Source organism: Pteropus medius, unplaced genomic scaffold, assembly GCF_902729225.1.
Source record: "Pteropus medius unplaced genomic scaffold, Ma_sr-lr_union100, whole genome shotgun sequence".
In the NCBI taxonomy this organism is placed as follows: domain Eukaryota; kingdom Metazoa; phylum Chordata; class Mammalia; order Chiroptera; family Pteropodidae; genus Pteropus; species Pteropus medius.
The window spans coordinates 2,078,601-2,100,388 of record NW_024351733.1 but is presented as its reverse complement, the minus strand read 5'-3'; the positions used below and the strand labels follow the sequence as shown (position 1 = coordinate 2,100,388).

The 21,788-nt window shown below is 32.3% G+C and overlaps 1 protein-coding gene across 1 annotated transcript in view; it reads right to left on the bottom strand.

Annotated features, from left to right (window-relative positions):
* The window catches only part of DMD (dystrophin), a 1,897,222-nt gene that overhangs the window by 1,220,936 nt on the left and 654,498 nt on the right, over window positions 1–21,788 (bottom strand). Inside the window, 6 exon segments of the mRNA XM_039846417.1 lie at window positions 841–1,023; window positions 6,961–7,131; window positions 12,886–13,041; window positions 14,045–14,158; window positions 16,933–17,145; window positions 19,938–20,083. Coding sequence (XP_039702351.1) covers window positions 841–1,023; window positions 6,961–7,131; window positions 12,886–13,041; window positions 14,045–14,158; window positions 16,933–17,145; window positions 19,938–20,083 — 983 coding nt within the window.

Here is a 21,788-nt window from a genome sequence, read left to right as displayed (position 1 = left end):
AAATATAAATAGCAAAACAATAATGTTTTTCAACAATAATGGGGCACCTGCATTCTTTATCAACTATTTTTACAAAAATGACTCAGTTCATGTGGGAGAAGGGGACTCAATTTAAAGCCTAACTAGTGAACAGTATCTGGCAGCATCAGCATTTGGTAGTAGGTAGTTTCTAATTCCTTGGCACACTCTTTATTGTTGGTAATTTTCACAAGGAGGGTGATAGTTTGTGATGTAGTTACATGGTAATCATTTGAGATATCTGAATTCTTTATCACCTATTTTTCAATAAGCATGTGAGAAAGATAAAGCAGGACTTATGATAATAAATAAATATAATATAAAATACCACCCCAAAGAGATAGACAACATGTCTCATAAAGAACACTATAGGGCACAGCATTTATTAATATAAATTATAATAAATACTTTTCCACAGAATACCTTCCTGCTAAGATACTTAAGACTTCATGCACATACAAATATATGAAAAAATAGACTAATTTCTATAAATCCTGAGAAAACTTATGTATAGGGTAGTTGTAACCTAATAATAATAAAAATAATGGTAATAATAATAATTAAAATGATAGCTGCTGATATTTATTTAGCATTAGGCTAAGTAATTTAAACGGAATAGCTCATTTAATTTTCTCAACACTCTATGAAATAGGTACTATTTTTATGTTCATTTTACAGATAGAATACAGGTTTATACAAGGTAAACAACTGGCCCAAAGTCACAAGTTGTAAGTGCCTGGGTGAAGAATTTGAGCCTAAGTAATTTTATACCAGAGTCCTTGTGTCTAATCACTATGGTTCACATAATAAAAAACAACTGACTTCCAAAGTCTTGCATTTCCCATTCAGTCTGGTGCAGAGCCACTGGTAGTTGGTGGTGAGAGTGTCAAGTTCCTTTTTTAAGGCCTCTTGTGCTGCAGGTGGAGCTTGAGCTATAACACTATTCACAGACTCGGTGAGAAGTTTCACTTTGGTTTCTTTCTGCTGGGCCTCTTCTTTAGCTCTCTGAAAAATAAAGAATACTCCCTAAACGGCAAGACAGTGACTTTACTTCCAAAATGCATTCCTGCCTATCATACACTTTCTTCCTCACCGCATCTCTGTTAGGATGAGATTAATAAAAAGAAATCTAATTCTGAAACCTAAATTTAGGTTTTGTTAAAATCAAGAATGTGAAAGGAAAAGTTCTTGATCAGTATGTAATAGATCTTTCATCAGAATAGTTTGAAACGTAGTCTGTATGTAGGTATGTGTTTGTGTATATCTATATCCCTCTATCTTTAGCTCTATGAAACAAACAAGAAACAAATATTTCAATAGTAAGTTTAAAAATATCTCAGTCTAGAATTGAAATCACTTATAAATTACTGAGATGGATGAATATTGAAATCAGTTCAAATATTATTTAAATCAAAAGATAATTAATATAGAAAAGTCTTAATTCTATATTTGGGACCATATTTTGATAAAAGGAAGTTCTGTTTAGTAATGGAAAACATAAGAGAAAGAGAACAGTAGCCCCAGACATGAGAGGGCTGGCCAGGTACTCAAACCATGGTTATCTCACATCGAAGATGAACTGTTTCACAGAATATCAACATCAGACAAGGGCTACTTCATTACCATTACCAGTCATGATAACATTACCATCGCATAATCATGTGAGAATACAAACAAGAACATAAACATTGTCCAAACCACAAAATACCAAACTCTTCCCTAACCTGGTAAATATGAAGTACCACTGCATCTTTATCAATGACACACCTTCAGCCTCACTCTAGGCTTCCCTTCTTCTAGAAAAAATTTATGAAGATTCCCATTCATAGAGTTACTTCTGCTTACTGACAACATGCAATCCAAAGCAAAGCCCTTAAACCTTCCCTCAAATCATCTAACACAAACTCAAATCCTCCAACAGGTTCTGTCTAATATGCTCTTACTCACACAACTCCATGTTGTGTACACAGGTTCCCAGTGGCATGTATTCACCCTTGTTACCAAAAATAATAAATCCAACTTGTTGAACTACAGGAGTGTCACCATTGGTCTTCGGTTAGAGAGTACACTCTTTAACTTCCAATGTGCACATGTATCTTAGAAACACACACACACACACACACACACACACACACACACACACAATGGACCTTGCTTTTTGGGTTACCCCAAAGGCTAATCCTGATATGAGCTTTTTTAATACTGACATAGGATATTTACACTCAACTTCCAATGTATACACATATGATAGAAATACACATGCACACACGCACACACACATACACACACAATAGATCTTTTGTTTGAGTTACTCCAAAGGCCAACCCTGAGATGAGCTTTCAAGCCTAAGCAGTTTACATGTGATGTGAAGAAAATACTGGTAGGGGTATGGAGGAATGTAGGCAGGAAAGGAAACAGAAATTATAAAGGTATAATTATTAGAACTAGCGATTACTGTTGGTGACTAGAGTTTAATCCGGCTAGGAAGCTCTGGGAAACACATGCCTCAGGACGATCTCACTCAAGGGTGAGGACACTGGGCTATTTATATGCCATCTCCCATCACCGGTTGGAAGCTGATGGGAGAACATTAATTTCTTGTAACTTGAAGCCAGACACACAAGTGGGAAAAGTGGGACTCAATAACCACAGAAAATCCTCACATAAAGAAATGCAGGTCCTGGCAGCAGTTAGGCCTACATGCAATGTAATAGAGAGAGCAAGAGTATATGGGTAGGAAATGGATACGGTCAACTATAAAATGCCTTTATATACTTCAACACAATAACCCAATGCCTTTGGATTTTGCCCCATAATCCTATAAAAGTATACGATATGAGGGCAAATGGAAATTGTTTTGAGTATTAAGATTGCCTGACACTTTTTAATTTAATGGATTGAAAATTTTAATTCAAAATTCTAAGTAAATATATTTTTTAATTTTAAACATTAAGTTTATTGGGGTAACATTGGAGTAAATATTTTTTTTTTAGCATCACTGGACTTAGAATGTTTCTATACAAACCATATTTTACTTATAACAATTTTAGCATTACAAACAACTTTGACAACCATTAATCACTTAGTATGTGCTACCTCATCAATAAGATGTGTTTTGTTATTTTCACATTAAACAGAAAACTGAGGTTTAGAAAGTTTAAGTAAATCATGCTGAGAGTTATAGCTTTCCTTTCTCATAGTTTCTATTAAGCCCATCTCAAATCTTCCATGAGAGGAAGAAAGCGCATGTTGTAGTGGACTCAATAAACGAAATTACATTTTATACAAGTTACAAACAACCTATGCAACTATCAAAAAATGTACGGCCGAGAAACATGTTATTTCCATGTTTTTTAGGCTTTCATAATTTTTTAAGAAACCATGCTTAGAAGTTCAGAGATGAAAAGAGATCATGAGGAATTCCTTGACCATAAGGAAAAGTATAAAAGGACAAGACTGGTATAAGTTAGACAAGAAATGGTGGCCTTTGCTCCCTTTTTATCCGTGAATCTAACCAGCGTATGCTCAGATACCTTTCACTGCCAGTATATCAAATCTGTGGTTCTCAAAGTATGGTTCCTTGGAACCATTTTGGATCTTGTTCTTTGGCATGACCTGGAAACTTTTTAGAAATGAAAGATCTCAGGCCCCACCCCAGACTCACTGAATAGAGACTCCTGAGATGGGGCCCAGGAATCTATGTTTTAACAAGTCCTCCAGGTGATTCCAGTGCTCACTCAGTTGTGAGAACCACTCATCGCTCTAGTCTGTCACCCATACAACAAGAATGAGAACTACATTTTTTTTTAGTTCTAGTAAGTACTAGGACGAGAGTTACAATAATGTAAGAAAAAAAAAACAGTTAAAACTGAAATTACAGAGGTTTTTTTTTTAAGAGTTTAATATAAATTTTCAGCATATAGTCCTTGCAGACCTCCAAAAGAATTTTGAAGTAAGATGTTTCTTATCAAACACTCCTGAAGACTCTTTTATGTCAATTGGAGTTTTGTTTACAGTGGAAAAAAAGTCATCAAAACAGCATTATCAATAATAATAATAATAATAATAATAATAATAATAATAATAATAATAAATGAGCCAGATTATCACTTTCAAGTAAAACACAGGAGAGAAAAGTCGAGAAACAGAAGGGGGTCTCTACTTTTACCCTGAGTGAATCAGGGAGATGTTAAAGTAGGCCAGTCTCTTCTGACAATAAAGATAAATTTGCTCTCAATACGAGCACAGGTGGAAATCTGGACAAGGTACTATCCCTACCCTCTAGATAGTGAAACAGACCTGAAGAAATTACCTTGACTGGCTGGCAGAAAACACAAGAAATGTGATCTTCTTGGCCATCTCCCTTTGCTTTTGTTGCCAGAGGCTGCTTGAGTTTCTCTGCTTTTCAATATTACTCTCAATGTACCAACTTTGTAGCTAGATCAGTTACTTCAACATGCAAATCAATGTGGACTAATTGGTTGGACCACTCATTTCAAAGACTGTTTACAATAATTTAAAATTTGAAATAGTCTGCTCTCCAGCACTGGGAACAAAAAAGAGATCTGACTGGGTGGTTAGCCAGAGAGGCCAACTATGCAAGGAGAGAGGGAAGAGGGCCAGTAGAGAGTCAGAGCCAAAAGAAGAAACCAGGAGAAGCGAAGTAGCTGAACACAAACTGACTGCTGATTATCTACATAGTTTTCTGACACAGAGGCTATATGGAACTAGAAGAGATGGTGAGAACAGCCAGGATGGGATTGAGATATAAGGGAAAAGGCAGCAGGTGGCACATAATTCATAGGGTAGGGTAGGATACGGTAGGGTAGAGTAGAGTAGAGTGGAACATAATAGGAGAATAGAATAGCTTGGGAAGAGATGGAGTGGGATGGGGCATGGAATATATTCAATTCTGTTGGTTCTATCACAGATAAAACCTGTGACTATGACTAAATTATTCAATCTACCTGCGGACTTCAGTTTTCTTATTAGCAGGGAGAAGTGTGGACTATTTTGCTTCTAAAGTACCTTCTAGCTCTAATATTCTATAAAATATAATTTTCCTGATGATGATTTCGCTACAGTCAAATTAAAAATTATTATAGTCCTTTGTTTGAAACCTCCCTATGTTTTCCCATTTCACTTAGAATAAAAAAAAAAAAATCCTCAATATCCCACAAAACTCCTGTCATTAACAGATATCTAACAACCCCTTCAGAGTCATCTCAGATCCATCATCCCATTTCATTCTCTTCAGGGAGCTAGGCCACTTTCTATTCCCAGTTAGCTTCGGGGTTTTAGCTGGAGCTCTTCCAGCTCTGATTGGAATGTGCTTCCATAAGATTTTTTTAAGGTTGGATTTTTCTTAGGATTCATATCTCTGATTAAATATACTTCCACATAAATGTCCTATGAGTCAACACCTTCTAAAATAGCATCCCACCTCCTACCTGAACTCTAAAGCTTCTTTATTTCATAATCCTGGTTTATTTTTGAGGCAAATTATCATGATCTCAATGAAGTTTGTTTCTCTATTCATTGCCTGGCCCTCCACAAAGAATGTAAATTCCAATAATCTGGATAGCCCTTATGTCTTGCTCATCACTATATTCAGTATTTAGAATGGTGTTCGTCACATAGTAAGTATGCAATAAATATTTGTTGATGAATAAATGAATGATAATGATATTAGATTAGAATGGTTTTGTAGCTTTTAATATTCTAGAAACTATTAGTGTTTATCTAAATATAGTTTTCTTTATGTTTTAATATTACTTTCCACATGGGACTAAAGCCACGTTTATTTACACATCTGAATTTTCACAAGTACTTTCTGCTCTTAATTATAATAAACATTGAATGATCATATAAATAATGTAATAAAGTACATGTAATTAATTTCTTACCAAGCAGCATGAATATCAATAATAATGGTAATAATTATCCAGTTCTGGGCTTCTATTTTGTGCCAGGCATTGCATTAGGACTTTCATGTTTCACCCTTCTAATAATTCTGAAAAGCAGGTATCATGACACTCAGTTCACAAGGCAGCTTTGTGTAACTTACCCAAGGTTACACAATTGACAAGGTTTTAAAATCAAGTGCCTGGCTCCAAAAAATTTTGCTCTGTCATGAGGCCTCAAGCCAAACATATATCTATCAATATTTCACATAGGCTAAGGTGGTTAGATTGTGTGTTACTGCTAGTACATAAAGATAATTATTATTATAGCCGCAAATCATTGAATGCCCACTCTGAACTAGGCAATTTACTTACATGTAAGTTTCGATCTCAGTTTGTACTTTCAAGTTAGGAAATGAGATGATTTAGACATGATAAAATAGAGGATTACACTGACTACTACTGGGTCACCAAAGACCATACTGAAATGCCATTGTGTAGATTCAATTCCCTGCTACATACCAATTTCCTTGGTCCTAAAGAAATGTCATTGTTTTGTTATCCTATTGTTTCAAGGGAAGTACATGTAAACTCAGTCCTTTTTCTCCATATTAAAGGCCATCAGTTAAAATATTTAGTCCTTTCAAGTTCTAAGAAACACCTTTAAACAACCAAGTTAATGCAGCCTGTTGACTGCATTTTCAACTGTCATTTCAATAATATTTTGACATATTATCAACTTGAATTCGCATTAACTGGAAACAGCTAGTGTGATTAGCCGATTCCAATCTCTTAATACTGTATCATTTCAAGGGGAAACTGTTATGAACTATGATTGTCAATATTTATATTTTGATCATAATGCATTAAAATTAATAAATTAAAAAGTTTCAGAATTCTACATAATGTATATCACACTCAAAGCAAAATTAATTTTAAAGAAGCAACCTCTACTATTAAAGCAAGAAAAGAGCAAATTGTGCAGAATCACAATTTCAAGCAATGCTGCATCTTTCTCTTTTTCTTTGTTTTCTTTTACCTTCATCTCTTCAACTGCTGTCTGTAATTCATCTGGGGTTTTATACTCAAAATCTCTCTCTAGGTATTCTTCTTCGGCTTGCGTCATCCATTCATGCATCTCTGACAGATCTTTCTGAAGGCTAACAGTTTTATCCAAGGCTCCCTTTAAGGCTTCCTTTCTGGCATAGACCTTCCATAAAACAAACCAACAAAGCATGAATATTGAAAGTCACAAAACATTATCATTATATTATTATTGAGCACAATAAAATACTTAGATAGAAAAAATAAAGAAGTAAAAAGCTTATATAAATGAGGAAAGTAACTTATGGCGATAGGATACACTTAATTTCACATAAGTGTTAAAATAAAATACAGCCATTTACTTGGCATACTTAATAAAATAAACAGATTCCCTATGACTATAATTTAGCTGTTGTGTGTGGCAATGCTTTTCTATAGAGACTAGAGAAAAACAACTTTCTTCAAATACGTTTCAGTTAGAAAAGTCAATTTCTTGGCACACATAGAAATAATAATTCTTTGTGCTCTTTGATACCGGTTTACAATTTCAAATATCCTAGGAAGTTAACACTTATATGCCTCTCACAAATCAAAAAGAAAACATAAAAAATGGATAAAGGACATAGACATGTAATTCACAGAACAAAAACTAAAATGTGGCCATATATGTAAAAGGATGCTCAGTATCATTTATAGTTAAATGATTGCAAATGAAAAAGAATTAATGCATATTCACATGTAAGATTGGCAAAAATAAATAAATAATCAGCAAAAATGCCCAATTTACACAGGGATGTGGGGAAACAAAGGTTTTTATACCGGTTGAGGGAAATGCCCAACATAGTACAACATTTTAGATAGTAAATTGGAAACTGTATTAAAACTTTTAACATTTATATATCTGAGTCTACTCTTTCACTTTAAGTAACGAATCATACAAAACAAAGTGTACGAAGTTCAATGTGTGCTGTTCAAATTAGCTTTAAAGACGGCAACATGTTAGAAACAAACTCAAATGTGCTTTCGTGGAAGATTAGTTAAATAAATTCTAAGATAGCTACACACACACACACACACACACACACACGATAACATATCATGTAGCACCAAAATATCTGTACTGAAGTGAAAGTTGTTCACTTCAGTACAGATAATTTTAAGTTCAAAAAGCTGGTAATAAAAACTGTATTGTAGTAATAGGAGACTTGTGCTTTGTAAAACCTCATACATTTCTGAAATACTAACCTTTAACAATGAAATTACTTATTAACCAGAAAAAATAGCAAAACTTAAAACATCTACAGGAAAATCATGCATGCTAATGGCTTGCTACAAAGTACTACCTTTGTACTACCCTGAGGGAAAACCCAGAATAGAATGATTATATATAGTGCTTCTCTTTTACCTTAAAAAGTAACTCTAATCAAATGATGTTATTCTTCTCTCTGAGATTAAAAAGAGTTCTATCTTTTAAGCAACAGATTTGGAATTGTAAAGTCTTAATATGAAATGCATAGTTTTACTATAATGAAGTTTTAATGGTATTTTATCAAATAGTAAATTTTGTGCAGAACCATCATCATATTAATTTTCCTTAAACTTTACAACCATCTTAAGCCTAATATAGTTAAATTAAAACTATCTTAAATTCTTTAGTTGCCTAGGTAAATGTAGTAGCTGATCTATTGAAATGTAAATAAATGTTTCATCTGATACAGCTAGAACATTATGTCTAACAATTATACTAGTTAAGGTATAAAGATTCTTTTGCATAGTCAATGAAGCTATAATAGGCCTAAGTAAACATGCTGTTAAATTTCTACTTAGATGCTCTGCTATAATCTTTTGAGGCTGTTGGCAAAGTGACAATAATATCAGAGGGACTAATGGAGCTCAGCCAAAACCCATAGTAAAAAAATATCATGTGCTATAAAACTATACCAGAAGAAAGGCAGGAAATTATTCTGAGATGACAACACAAGTGTTTTGGAAAGAACATCAGCTTTGGAATCAGAATACCTGGACTCAACCATTAACAAGCTAAGTGAACCTGGACCCATCACTTCATTTCTCTTTATTTCAGCTTCGTAACTAACCTAACACTTGGACCAGATGATTTCCAACGTCTTTTCCAAATTTAACATTCCACAGCTCTACGACTGATCAGAGAGAAATATTTATTTTTTGTGGTTTCATGTTTTAGAAGAATTTCTGTAAAAGTTTTGGGTTAAAATGACAATTTCACCCTCACCTTTATCCCAGCAGTGATGCCAACATTCAGCCTTAAGTTGCCCAATCTACCCCCACAGTTTCAGCACATTACATTGCCTCGACCTTGTAGATAAAATAAAAAGTTCTTCGTGTTCCTGTTCCAGAATTTGTAAATCTAACTTTCAGTACTGACCTTCCCCACTCTATTTTCTTCACCCCCGACTTTACTGAGATAAAATCGACATAACATTGCATAATTTTAAGATGCACAATATGATGATTTGATATACAATATATATTGTGAAATGATTAATACAGTAGGATTAGTTAACATCTCTATCGCCCTCACATAATTACCATTTTCCTTTTCTTCTTCTTATTTTATTGTTATCATTTTTAATTGGGGGTGACATTAACAAAATCCCTTAAGTTTCAAGTGTATATGACTCAACAGTGAGTCATATATATATTGCATTGTGTGTTCACCACTCATAGTTAGATTTTTATCACCACATATTTGACCTCTTTTACCCTGTCTACCTTCCAGTTACTCCCTTCCCTCTGGTAACCACTAGCAATACCATTTTCCTTTTTGTGGTAAGAACATTTAAGATCTATTCTCTTAGCAATTTTCAAGTATATAATATAGTATTGTTAACTATAGTCACCATACTGTCAATTAGATTCTGAGAATTTATTCATTGTATAACTGGAGGTTGGTACCATTTGACCAACATCTATCCGTTTTTGCCACCTCCCAAGCCCTGACAACCACTCTCACTCTTTCCGAGTTTGGCTTTTTTAGATTTTTACATATAAGTGAGGGATATACAGTATTTGTTTTTCTGTCTGACTTATTTCACTTAGCATAATGCCCTCAGGGTCCATCAAGGTTGTCGCAAATTGCAAGATTCCCTTCTCTCTCGTGGCTGAATAATACCTCGTGTGTGTGTCTGCGTGTGCATACGTGCATGCATGCACATGCATGTCTGTGTGTGTCCTTGTCTTTATACATGTATCCATTGAGGAACACTTAGGTTGTTTCCATATCTTGGCTATTACGAATAATGATGCAATGACTATGGGAGTGCAGATATCTCTTTGTACACATACGCAGAGTGTGACTGCTGGATCATAAGGCAGTCTATTTTTAATTTCTTGAGGAGCCTCCATATTGTTTTCCATAGTGTCTGTACCAATTTACATCCCACCAACAGTGTGCAAGAGTTCTCTTTTCTCCACATCCTTGCCAGCATGTATGTCTTGTGTTTTTTGATAATAACAAGTATAAGGTCATATTTCATTGTGGCTTTGATTTGCATTTCCCTCATGATTAGTAAGGTTGAGCATCCTTTTATGTATCTGTTAACCATTTGTATGTCTTCTTTGCAAAAATGTCTATTCATTTCCTCTGCCCATTTTTTAATCTGTTTGTTTCTGCTATTGAGTTGTATGAGTTCCTTCTCTACTAAACTATAGCCTCCATGAAGATAGATATTACTTTATTTCTGATAAAAAGTGTTTAATAATTATATGTTTAAATAAATATTCTAATAAGTAATGAAGTTAAATTTTTTCTCTAAACAAATTATATATTTACATGTATATTGTTAATTTCTTTAATAAATATATAACATAATAATGTAAAAGTATGCATAATTATAAAACTCTTTCCCTACCACTCTTCCTTCATTCTTTTAAGTATGGTTTGTTAATTTGTGGATTATTTTAGTAATGATTATCCTATATTTAAAAGTAGCTAAAATCTTGATTTTTTTATTTACATGTATAACTTTTAGAATTTAAAATAATCTCAACCATTTTATATTTACAAAGTCAGATCATGGCATCTCAAAGTATCTTCAAATATGTCAGGCATTTGGACAATTTCGTCCCTAAAAACAACTGAGGAGTTATCGGTGACCCATGAAAGAACTTCACACCCTCGTTTTGTGTGTAAACATTTCTATACAGCATAGATTTACATTTCATTTCCATTATTTCTGAAATCTTGAATTAGTCCCAATACCCAAGTCTGGCTTTTCTGCTTTTACTGCATTGTCTTCCTTCTCTTTTCGACAATATGATTTCTTCCTTTCAAAACCTAGATAATTTGGATTTAGATAAAGTCAGAGCATAGGCAGTGTAATATTCCATGGAGAACCAGAGGGACATAAAATATCCTAGGATGGGATAAGAGCCTGACTGGGATCTTTGGAAATTTTATTATGCAGCAGGCTAATGTGTTTATAACACTGGTCTTGAACAATGAATCATTGGTACAATTTACTGTAGACAGAAGATCTTAAACAAGAATATTTTAAGAATATAGAGATGCTTTAAAAAATATAATTCTCTAACACATACAAAAACTGGACATTTCAGTAATATTGTGACTTTGCACATTTTTTTGCCGTTGTTTCCTTTCTTGCTATAAATAAATTGGATTGTTCTTCCTATTAATCCATTAAAAACATTCAACAAACAAATACCTTTCATACTGGCCTTCCAGGTAAACATTAATGATATAATCTATTATCTAAGTAATATATTTTTCCTAAACTTCCCTCCTAGAACTCGCTTATTCCAGGAGAAGAATGCAAGCTAGCTGACCCAGGGCTATCTCATCTCTGAGTTAATAGAACTGTTGAGCATTTCTCAGTGATGGTATTAGCTGGGTGACTTGCCTTGACTTTTACTTTTCTAGAGTCTTTTCTTTCTCAAATTAGTTTTTGCCTTTTGGCATGATTTCTTTGAAACTTTGAAAGATTACTTAGAAATAACGAAAGACTAACTGCCTCAAATAAACATAAAATGAAACCTCTCATTAATTTCAAAAAAGGTATTGGTGTGTTGAAAAGTAATCACTGCTTTAGATCAAAATTTAATCTTCTAAACAGGAATTATTAGATATACACTACTTGTGTATATACTATTTACTTTTTATAATTTAATCTTGAAATCCAAAATAAATATCTGTAAAACCTTCTGCTGTATGAAATGAAGAACTCAGCTGTGAGTGCACAATTACTTTGTTTTTCTTTCCACTAAGCTATTTTAACTATTTCCCAATCTTAACTCAGTAACTGAAATAAATGAAAAAGCCAAACTTGTCGAACTTAACGATCAGGAGTAAAAATTATCTATATTTGTGTATACTCATATATTACTCATTCGTTTTATTTCTGTACCAAGTATACAAGTATAAAGTTTCTTTTGTTATTCTAATTACTATTATGAAATTAGGCACTGAAGAAAACATTCCAGTCAAGACGGCTGTTTTAGGACCCCAAGAAGATAAATACACATTATTTAAAATAACTACTATAAAATAGAGGTAATGAGATAAAATATTTGGTGATGGAAGGAAATTTAACTTGGGGTGGTGAACACGTAATGCAAGATATAATATATATGACATATTTTTGGATTGTATACTTGGAACTTAGTTAATTTTATTAACCAATGTCACCCCAATAATTTTAATACAAAAAAATAAAGAGTAGGAAGAATTCAAAAAAATAACAAAAAAAGAAAAAATATCTACTATGAAAATATTTTATGTGCTAGACAAAGACTAGTTTGAATTAATCATGCTTCACATCAACATAGCCAGAGACTATGCTTTTAAAATGGGCAACAATGAAGGCAGACATTAAGAAATCTTAATTTAATAGAGTCAATCCACAGTGAAAGAGACTGTCTATACCTGTCGGCACATGTGATCCCACTGAGTGTTCAGTTCTCTGAGTTCAGTCTCAAGTCTGGAAGCAAACTCTGGCTCTGCTTCATTCTTTATCTTCTGTCCACCTTCATTGACACTGTTTAGACTGGGCTGAATTGTCTGAATATCATTGACTAAAAGCTAAAGAAATAATTCTGTTTAAGCTAGCTGAAAAAATTACCTTAACATATTAGAAATGCAACATAAATAGGCCACATATAATTAGGAATCATGACATTACAAATGAATTTTGTCCTTTTAAATCTGAAATAAATGCGTGTGCGCACGCACACACACATACACATGAACTTCAATATATTAAAAGCCTTCCAAAAAACATTCAGTGTTTTTTCTCATGAATAAAATAGGGAATTATCTGTATTCTACTTAGATTAGTTACCAAAGGAAATAAATTTAATGTTTCTTGTTAGAAAATGTGTGAAAATGATGGGCTTTATACATTACTGTTTTTGAAAGGATTTTGGTTTTCAAACACAGAATATCGCAGCAATTGTTTATAACATGATGGGTGTGAAGGTTATCTGTCGAGTGGATTTCTTTTTTTAGCTTAAATTTGCAAAGAAAATCATTTAAAGAGCTAGATTATTTTCTTCCCACTGCATGACAATGGTATAATAAATATTATTTCAAAAATCCATAGTGTATAATATAATACATTTCAATATACATGAAAAGAGTAATACAGCATGACTAATAATCTGCAATAAGATATTAACAAATAACTCCAAGGATTATTTACCTTTAAACCAACTTCATTTTATGTTAAAATAATCTTGTAAAAAGAAGGTTGAGTAAATGATAACATTTTTCTGTTTTTCATTTAACCCAGTTTCTCACCTTTGACACTACTGCCATTTTGGACTGGGTAATTCTTTATCATGGGGCAGGGGACTGTTCCGTGCATTGTAGGATGTTTAGAAGCATCCCAGGCCTCCACTTACTATATGCCAGTAGCATCTGGGCCACTCCAAGTTGTGACAAATAAATTGTCTCTAGACATTACTAAAATGCCCCCTCCCCAGGGTTGGCGGGGAATCACTCCTGGTTGAGAACCACTGATATAACCAAAAAAATATTTCCACATAAAAGCCTTCATATAAAAAATATCACATACAAATCTTACCCTGCACTGTTTCAGTTGTTTTTTAAGAATTTCTAAATCCCCAAGAGCAGGCCATTCCTCTTTCAGGAAAACATCGACTTCAGCCATCCATTTCTTCAGGGTTTTTATATGATTCTGGAATCACAAGCCCATTTTAAGGCATTATTGAGGTGCTGATTTCCCTTAACACAATTCATCATGGTGATATGTCTGAACACAATTCCCAGGAACAATTCCCATGTTTGAAAGATGTCTAAGGAGCTCTTCAGGAAAATAATATTTTTACCAAGACTGCATTTTTATGGTCTACTGTATGAGCACTGGTGTATGAAGTCTGCTATTGTTAAAAATAAAAAATTACTACCAAATCTGGTTTTATGATGTTACTCTTGAGAACATTAAATCATATCCCCCTCTAGAGAAATTTTAAGTTACAAAACAACTCATGATAATACTAACAAAGTGCCCTTACAGTACATAAAACAAACTATGAACAATAAACTCAATGTAATGGTATCTTTATAGCCTCCCTAAACCTGAACTTCCACAAATTGTTTTTTGCAGTTGACAGTTTAAATAGTCCCTCCAGTTGGGAACTTTCAGGCCAAGATTTTGTCAACTTGTAAGAGAAAACTTTTGCTTTGAATTTCTTATTTGCTTTATCAGGTTGAAGTAAAGATCAGGTGAAAAATGTCCTCTTTCATCATTTATAAATAGCCAAGTACCTCCCATTATTCTTTCACATTTGCCTTTTTCCTATGGCTTTTTTTTTGGCTCCTTTCCAAATGTATGATTTTCAAACTTCTTTATTTCCAAACAATTCAACTATGCTGTCCAGATGTGCTATTTTCTCCTTTCTTAAGTAAATTTCTATTGAAAATATGTGCTTCACAGAAAGTTACTCTTTCAATACGATTATTAATAATAATGAATTTTAAAAGCATTTGACTAAATCTAAGAACTTTAGTTTCCACCATCATTATCTTGCTGATAATTATCAAGTCTGGTTTTATGCTTTGTCCATGTCCAAATTGTCCTGGTTCGGATCTTAATATTGGCTCCTTGATTACTGTACTGGCTTTTTTTTGGTATTGGTCTCAGTCTTACCCATTTTCCGCATTGGTGTCAGTATTCTCTCTACCTCCCTCTTATCATAGTGATGCTTTGTACGCACAAATATTATTATATATTTTCCACTTTAAAATACCAGTAAGTTCCACATTATTGTTTTTAAATTCATCACCATTAAGTTATAACTCATATTTCAAAGCATGACATTCAGAACCATTCATTTTCTATTCCCAGACCATTTTTCCAATAATGTATTTTATCCATCTCCAAACATATCTTTGTCTCTCCAATATGGAACCATTACCAGCTGATTGAACATACTGCTCCATTTTGTCAGGAACTCATCCTCCCTTTTTATTAGTTGACTAAATTTTACTTGTTCGAGGTATAGCCTACATAACCCTTGTTCCAAGGACATTTCAGAACCACTTTTCCCAGATTCTGTTGGATTTTTTTTCTGCCTATTGTCATAAAAATTACCACACTGTTTAATTTACTTCCTGTGTTGGCTGAATAATGACTTGCCAATATGATCAGGCCCTAACTCCCACAACCTACGAATATTAGCAAAAACCACTTTGCAGATGAGATTCAGTGAAGGATTTTGAGACGGGGAGATTATCCTGGGCTATCCAGCCAGGCACAATGTAGTCACAAGGGTCCTTATTAAGAGCAAGCAGGAGTATTGTTAGAGAAACAAAAAGATACTACACTGTTGGCCTTGAAATAGAGGATGGGGACATGAGCCAAGGAATGCATATAGGAAAGCTAAAAAGGACAAGGGAACAGATTTTATCCTAAAGCTTCCAGAATGGACATGGCCCTGCCGAAACCTTGACTACGGCTCACTAAAACTGATTTTGGACTTCAGACTTTCAGAACTACAGGATAATAAATTTGTGTTGTTTTAAGCCATTAAATTTGTGGTAATATGTTATAGCAGCAATAGGAAACTAATACACTTACCTTTCTCCTTCACTAGAATGTGGGCTCCTTAATGGCAAGGGCCACGTAATTGTACCCTCTTTTACCACTGGTACTGGCAAAAATGCATTTTTATGTATGTGTCTGTATGCATATGTATGCACGTGTATGTTCATATGTAGCAACATATACATGTGTGTTGTACATTATAGAATGTTTTCAGAGTGCTCAGTCTTTTGGTCTGTACAAGGTCAGAAAAAGTGAGTAGCTGTATTGGAATTTAAATCCAAAAACTTCTTGTTCCAATGCTTTTTCGTCATGCCATGATGCTTTCAAAGATTCTTAGAAGAATTTACATTCGCAATACTTCACCACATAAAAGAGATATCGCTTATATTACTAAGTATTTTAGACTTTAAATCAGAATGTAATTGTTTGTTACTATTTTCAGCTTGGGTGATTATTAATATGGTGGCACTATTCAAATAAATTAAGTCACTAGAAGCTATTTTGTGGAATGTGATGGGGGTCAAATTTATACATAGAAGTAAAATATGCTGATGAAATGATATGACTATATTCCATGGTAGATAACTTTTTAACTATTCATAAAGCTAAAGGAAAGATTGGTTTTGAATATGATTTGAGCTAAAAACGTGTTTAAATCTCATTGGTATTGGTGGAAGAAAAACAAAATAATTCTAAAGAAAATGAAGAAGCAGAACTCCTAATTACTGTTTTCTTAAAACAAATTGGCAAACTACATTCCTTTGAGAAAGATTTGTGTCTTTTGATATCACTGACTCCGAATGACTATGGAGGTTAAATCATTTGCCTTTAAATTTTATAAATGCATAGTTTAGGGAGAAACGAGTAAAGAAAAAATAAATATAAAAAGTAAAATCTTGAATTACCTGAATTTTTCGGAGTTTAGACATTTGATCCTCTAGCTTTTGGTAATATTCAACCAACTGAGAGGAGAGCTTCTTCCAGCGGCCCTCAATCTCTTCAAATTCTGATTGATATTTTCGGCTAATATCAGAGGGCGCGTTCTTTGACATGTCTTTCACAGTGGTGCTGAGATAGTTTAGGCCACTTTGTTGCTCTTGCAGAGAACTTTGTAAAGCCTCCATGTTGAAAAAGAAAAGTACACATATACTAATTGATGAATAATAATGATAAGCTTCATTACTATCTTCATTGACAAGCTTTAGTTAAAGTAAATGAACTTAAAATGAAAGCTAGGTGATTCAAGTATCTAAAACAATAGATGATGTAATATTAGTTATAACTGGTCATAATTTAAAGTTTACTTTTTATCATAAGAGTAATTTGCACATTATTAAGATTTTGTTTTAAAATCTATGCCTACTTTAATGAACAATGTCAAATCTATCCAAAACTATATCTTATGGAACCAGAGTTTTAACAACCTAATTTTATGCTATTATTTCTGTATATTAATTACTGCTTTTATGATATAGTTAATGGAGTTTAACTTAATTATACTGAGCCTTTATGAAGACAACTTCTAACCTCCCTCAGTAAAAATATAACTAAATCATATTGAGATATGGGAAAACACAACTGTAAATAAGTTACCAGATAGATGGTCTACTAATGCCAGTTAACTAAAGTTTTATAGTTTTCAAAAGACATTATAGTATTATAGAGAAATTCCAGGGTAATTTTGGGAAAAATTGATAAAGTTAATTTTATACCTATACTATATTACCTATGCAGTCCCTTATAATAGGATGCCAATCTTTAGGTTTCCACTACTCAATATTTATTTAAATGCTACTTTCTGGTTATAAAGTAATAAAAGTTCAAGATTAAAAAAAATGAAAAACACACGTACATACAACTATTATGATTTTAAATAAACCAGTTTTTTCTATGTATAACTAAATATTGAATATTTGATGTTATCACATGAACACATACACATTTTTCCCTTCTTTTATAATGTGACCTATAACATTCTCAAAATAGGTCAAACACATAACTTTTATCATTGCACAATATCTTTTTTCTATTTTGTGGTATTTTACTTTTTAAAACTATTACCCTTGATTATTTAGACAATATCTAACATGCATATAACTACATTTTGAGCTGGGCATTTCATTGTGAGCCTTTTCCCATGTCACTAAGTATTTTTCAAAAACAAATTTAATGGTTTCTCTAGTTCAGTTAACCATTTCCCATTATTAGCTCTAAAAATTAATTTAGAGTTTTCCACTTTTGTAAATTATGCTTACGATCTATCTATCTCCATCTATCTATATCTTTGAGTACATTCTGGATATTTCCAAAAGATAGACTTTGTGGAAATAGTATTCACATGTATCATTAAATGAATTGTTTTACATATTATTAGGAGGTATTGAAAAGTTTCCCTCAGAAAAATTTACATTCATTTACATTGCCACTAGTAAGTGAGAACACAGTTCATTGCTGACAGATCTGCGCTATCTCTTTGGATTTATTTTTTGCAATTTAGTATGTGAAAAATGATATCTCATTTTGTAAATCTGTACTTCATCCTTTATAATTCGAATTACAATTTTTCAGAGGTTTAATGGTTGTTTATGTCTCTTTCTGATGACTTCCTTATTAATGACTTTTGCCTTTCTTAGAAAAATTTTTTTCAGTGGTCTCATTTTTCTTTTAAATTGTCTCTGGTAGTGTTACAATGTTTGTGATTGCTTCCATTGATTACATGCTTCCCCATCATATGTTTTTACAGACTTTTATTAAAAATTTCTGTAAAATTTATGATTAAAATGTTTTTGAACTTTTTAATTTATGTGGTATTTTGTTTTGGTGTAACATTTGATACAAGGTTCTAACTTCACTTTTTGTTAGCTAATATATTTTCGTAATAATATTTATAAATAATTTTCCCTCTTCACTATTTTTTCAGTAAAAATATACTTTACAGTCATCTTGGCACCATTTCTTGTGTATTTAATGTACTCCTCTACTTGCTATGACTTTATACTCTTATTTTTTTAAGTTTATAATTCTATTAAGTCACATATTGTCCAACGTAAACTTTGGAATCATTCTATATATTAAAAACAACATAAAAGAAAAAAGATTAAACAGTTATAGCCTATTTGGTATTATAGTAAATAGTTGAAATAGGATAATATACACTAGGAAATGGTTTTTAAATATTTATTTAAATATTTAAATATTTAAAGAAATACTTCTAAAATTACTTGTTTAAGAAATATTTCATTTTCAAAAAAGAACTTGATATAACCAAGTTAAAATTTTAACCTTTTTTATTAATTTAATTTTCAAAACTTGGATATTTCACTTCAGCTCCTAAATATAACAAGTATGTTTCATGTCTTAAATAAAATGTGATCAGATATACAACACAGGCTTTTCAGAGATAGGAAAATTCTCATATCACTGCATTGTTTAAGACATCCTCCAATATAAGGTTGTTAAAATCATAGTTATTAGAACTCAAATAACTAACTACAACATGATATAAGACTAGTGTTTAAATTAAGACTAATTTTATAACTACACTGATTTTTACTCCTTTCTGCTCAGAAACATGAGAGGAGTTATAAATCAGCAATCAAAAGGGGAAAATAATACCATTACTTTTATAATAATCAAAATCAATGTGTCTAAAAATACATACTAAATTAGAAAAATATATTTCATAAGTAGATCATATCATTGTCTTCAGTAATGGAATTTTTATCTTATAGAGAGAAGGCAGAAATGCATAACGTATTATATTTTTAAAGACTTCATTTTTTTTAACTAGTTAACTATCATTCATGCCACGATTCTTTTAATTCTAATATTATTTTATGGTTATACAATGGAATTATTTGGTAGATAAGATGTGCACTGTATTGTTTAAGACATTTAAACATTCACAGACCTGTAACTCCCCGAGTCTCTGTTCCATGATTTCATATTCAGTGACCATAACCTGAGGTATAGAGAGTTTGGTTTCTGACTGCTGGATCCATGTCATGATGGTGCTCATGGTCTCCTGATAGCGCATGGGTGGTAAAGTGTCAAAAACTTTATCAAAAGGAAAAAAAAATCATTTTAAACTTTGTTATTATGTTTTCTTAAGTTGTCAGCAAACTCAATCATACTAATTACAAATATTAACAAAATGGAAAAAATACAGATTAGAATATGATTATGTTGAAGATATATTCTTTCTACGTGTCTGATATTGACAGAAACTATGCATATATTACGATGAACCCTCATACCAGCCTTGCAAGTTTTGCATTGTTAAATTTATTTTTCAAGGTGAGAAAATGGAGAAACAAAGGGGCTGAGTAGCTTGCCAACATAGATGGTACTTAGAGAAAATGAGTAGAGTCAGTGTATATCAGACTTTGAAGGCTACAGTCCTTCGATGTTATCATTTGCCCTTGTGGAAAAAGTATCATTATCCACAGACGTTGGTATTTTAAATTACATCATATCACCTTTAATTTTACTAAAAAAAAAAAGCCACTTTATCTGTGTTTAGTGTGTGTCGGAATCTCTAATAATTACTACACATTGTCATTATTCTTACGATAAACCTATGAGATACATATTTTTATTCTCACTTACAGTTGAGAAAACTTAGACAACAAAAAAGGCCAGCTAGTTTGCTCATAGTTAGCAATCATCAAGTAACTTGTGAAGCCAGGAAATTTTAAACCAAGGTTGGTCTGATTTCAAAATCAAAACCAGTACCAATGGTGTGCTTTTACACACACACACACACACACACACACACACACATCCATTCCTAAATATATATAAAATTAGGGAATGAATATATATAGGAAAGAACAATTTGTGTTTATGTGTGTATATATATGTATATGTATATAGCTAAATATCTTATATAGATATATACAAGCTTTAAATCATATATACTATATATAACTATACCTAATTTATGTATACACACATAAACATATACACATACTACATGACTTAAGTATTTATACTAATCTTGTTGGAAGGAGAATAACAAGATTCAGAATTTTGGCAGAAAACTGGAAACCATAAAAATGACATAATAGATTTTAAGGAGAATCAAAATAAATTCTAAACTAAAACATGCAGTAAGTACAAATTAATAACACAATAACACAATAGATGGGTTTAGAAGCAGATTAGACAAAGATAAACAAAAAATTAGTAAATCTGAAATATATATTTGGAATGAAGCATGGACAGACAAAAAGATAGAAAATAGAGAATAAAAGACAGAAAAAAAAATCTATCATAAAAGTATCCCAGAAAGACAGAGAGAAACAATGGGGCAGAAGCCACATTTGAAGAGATAATGGCTGAGAATTTTCCTAGATAAAACTTCAGTCCAAAATACTAGTTTAAATCACTGTATCAAATGGCATTATTTAAACCACATTATTTTTGATAGTATATGAGTTTCCCTTTATTAGACCTTTTACAGTAGATGAGTAGAATATAGAAAAGCATTTTGCATGCTATATAATGGGGTTTTCAGATGGTAAAGATATTTTTAGAGAGTGTGTTAGAAATGCAAACTGAGAATTTTACTCAATGTGCTATATTTATTTGGGAGTACATAGCCAAATTTATCTTAAGACACTTTATTTAATCTGAGATCTTCTGATTTCATAAAGACCTCTGTGCTACTTTAAATGTGTTTTCTTTTATATAAATAATGTGTTTCTGTCTAGTAATTAGGTACATTTATTTTAATGCTAGATATGTATTAATAAATAAA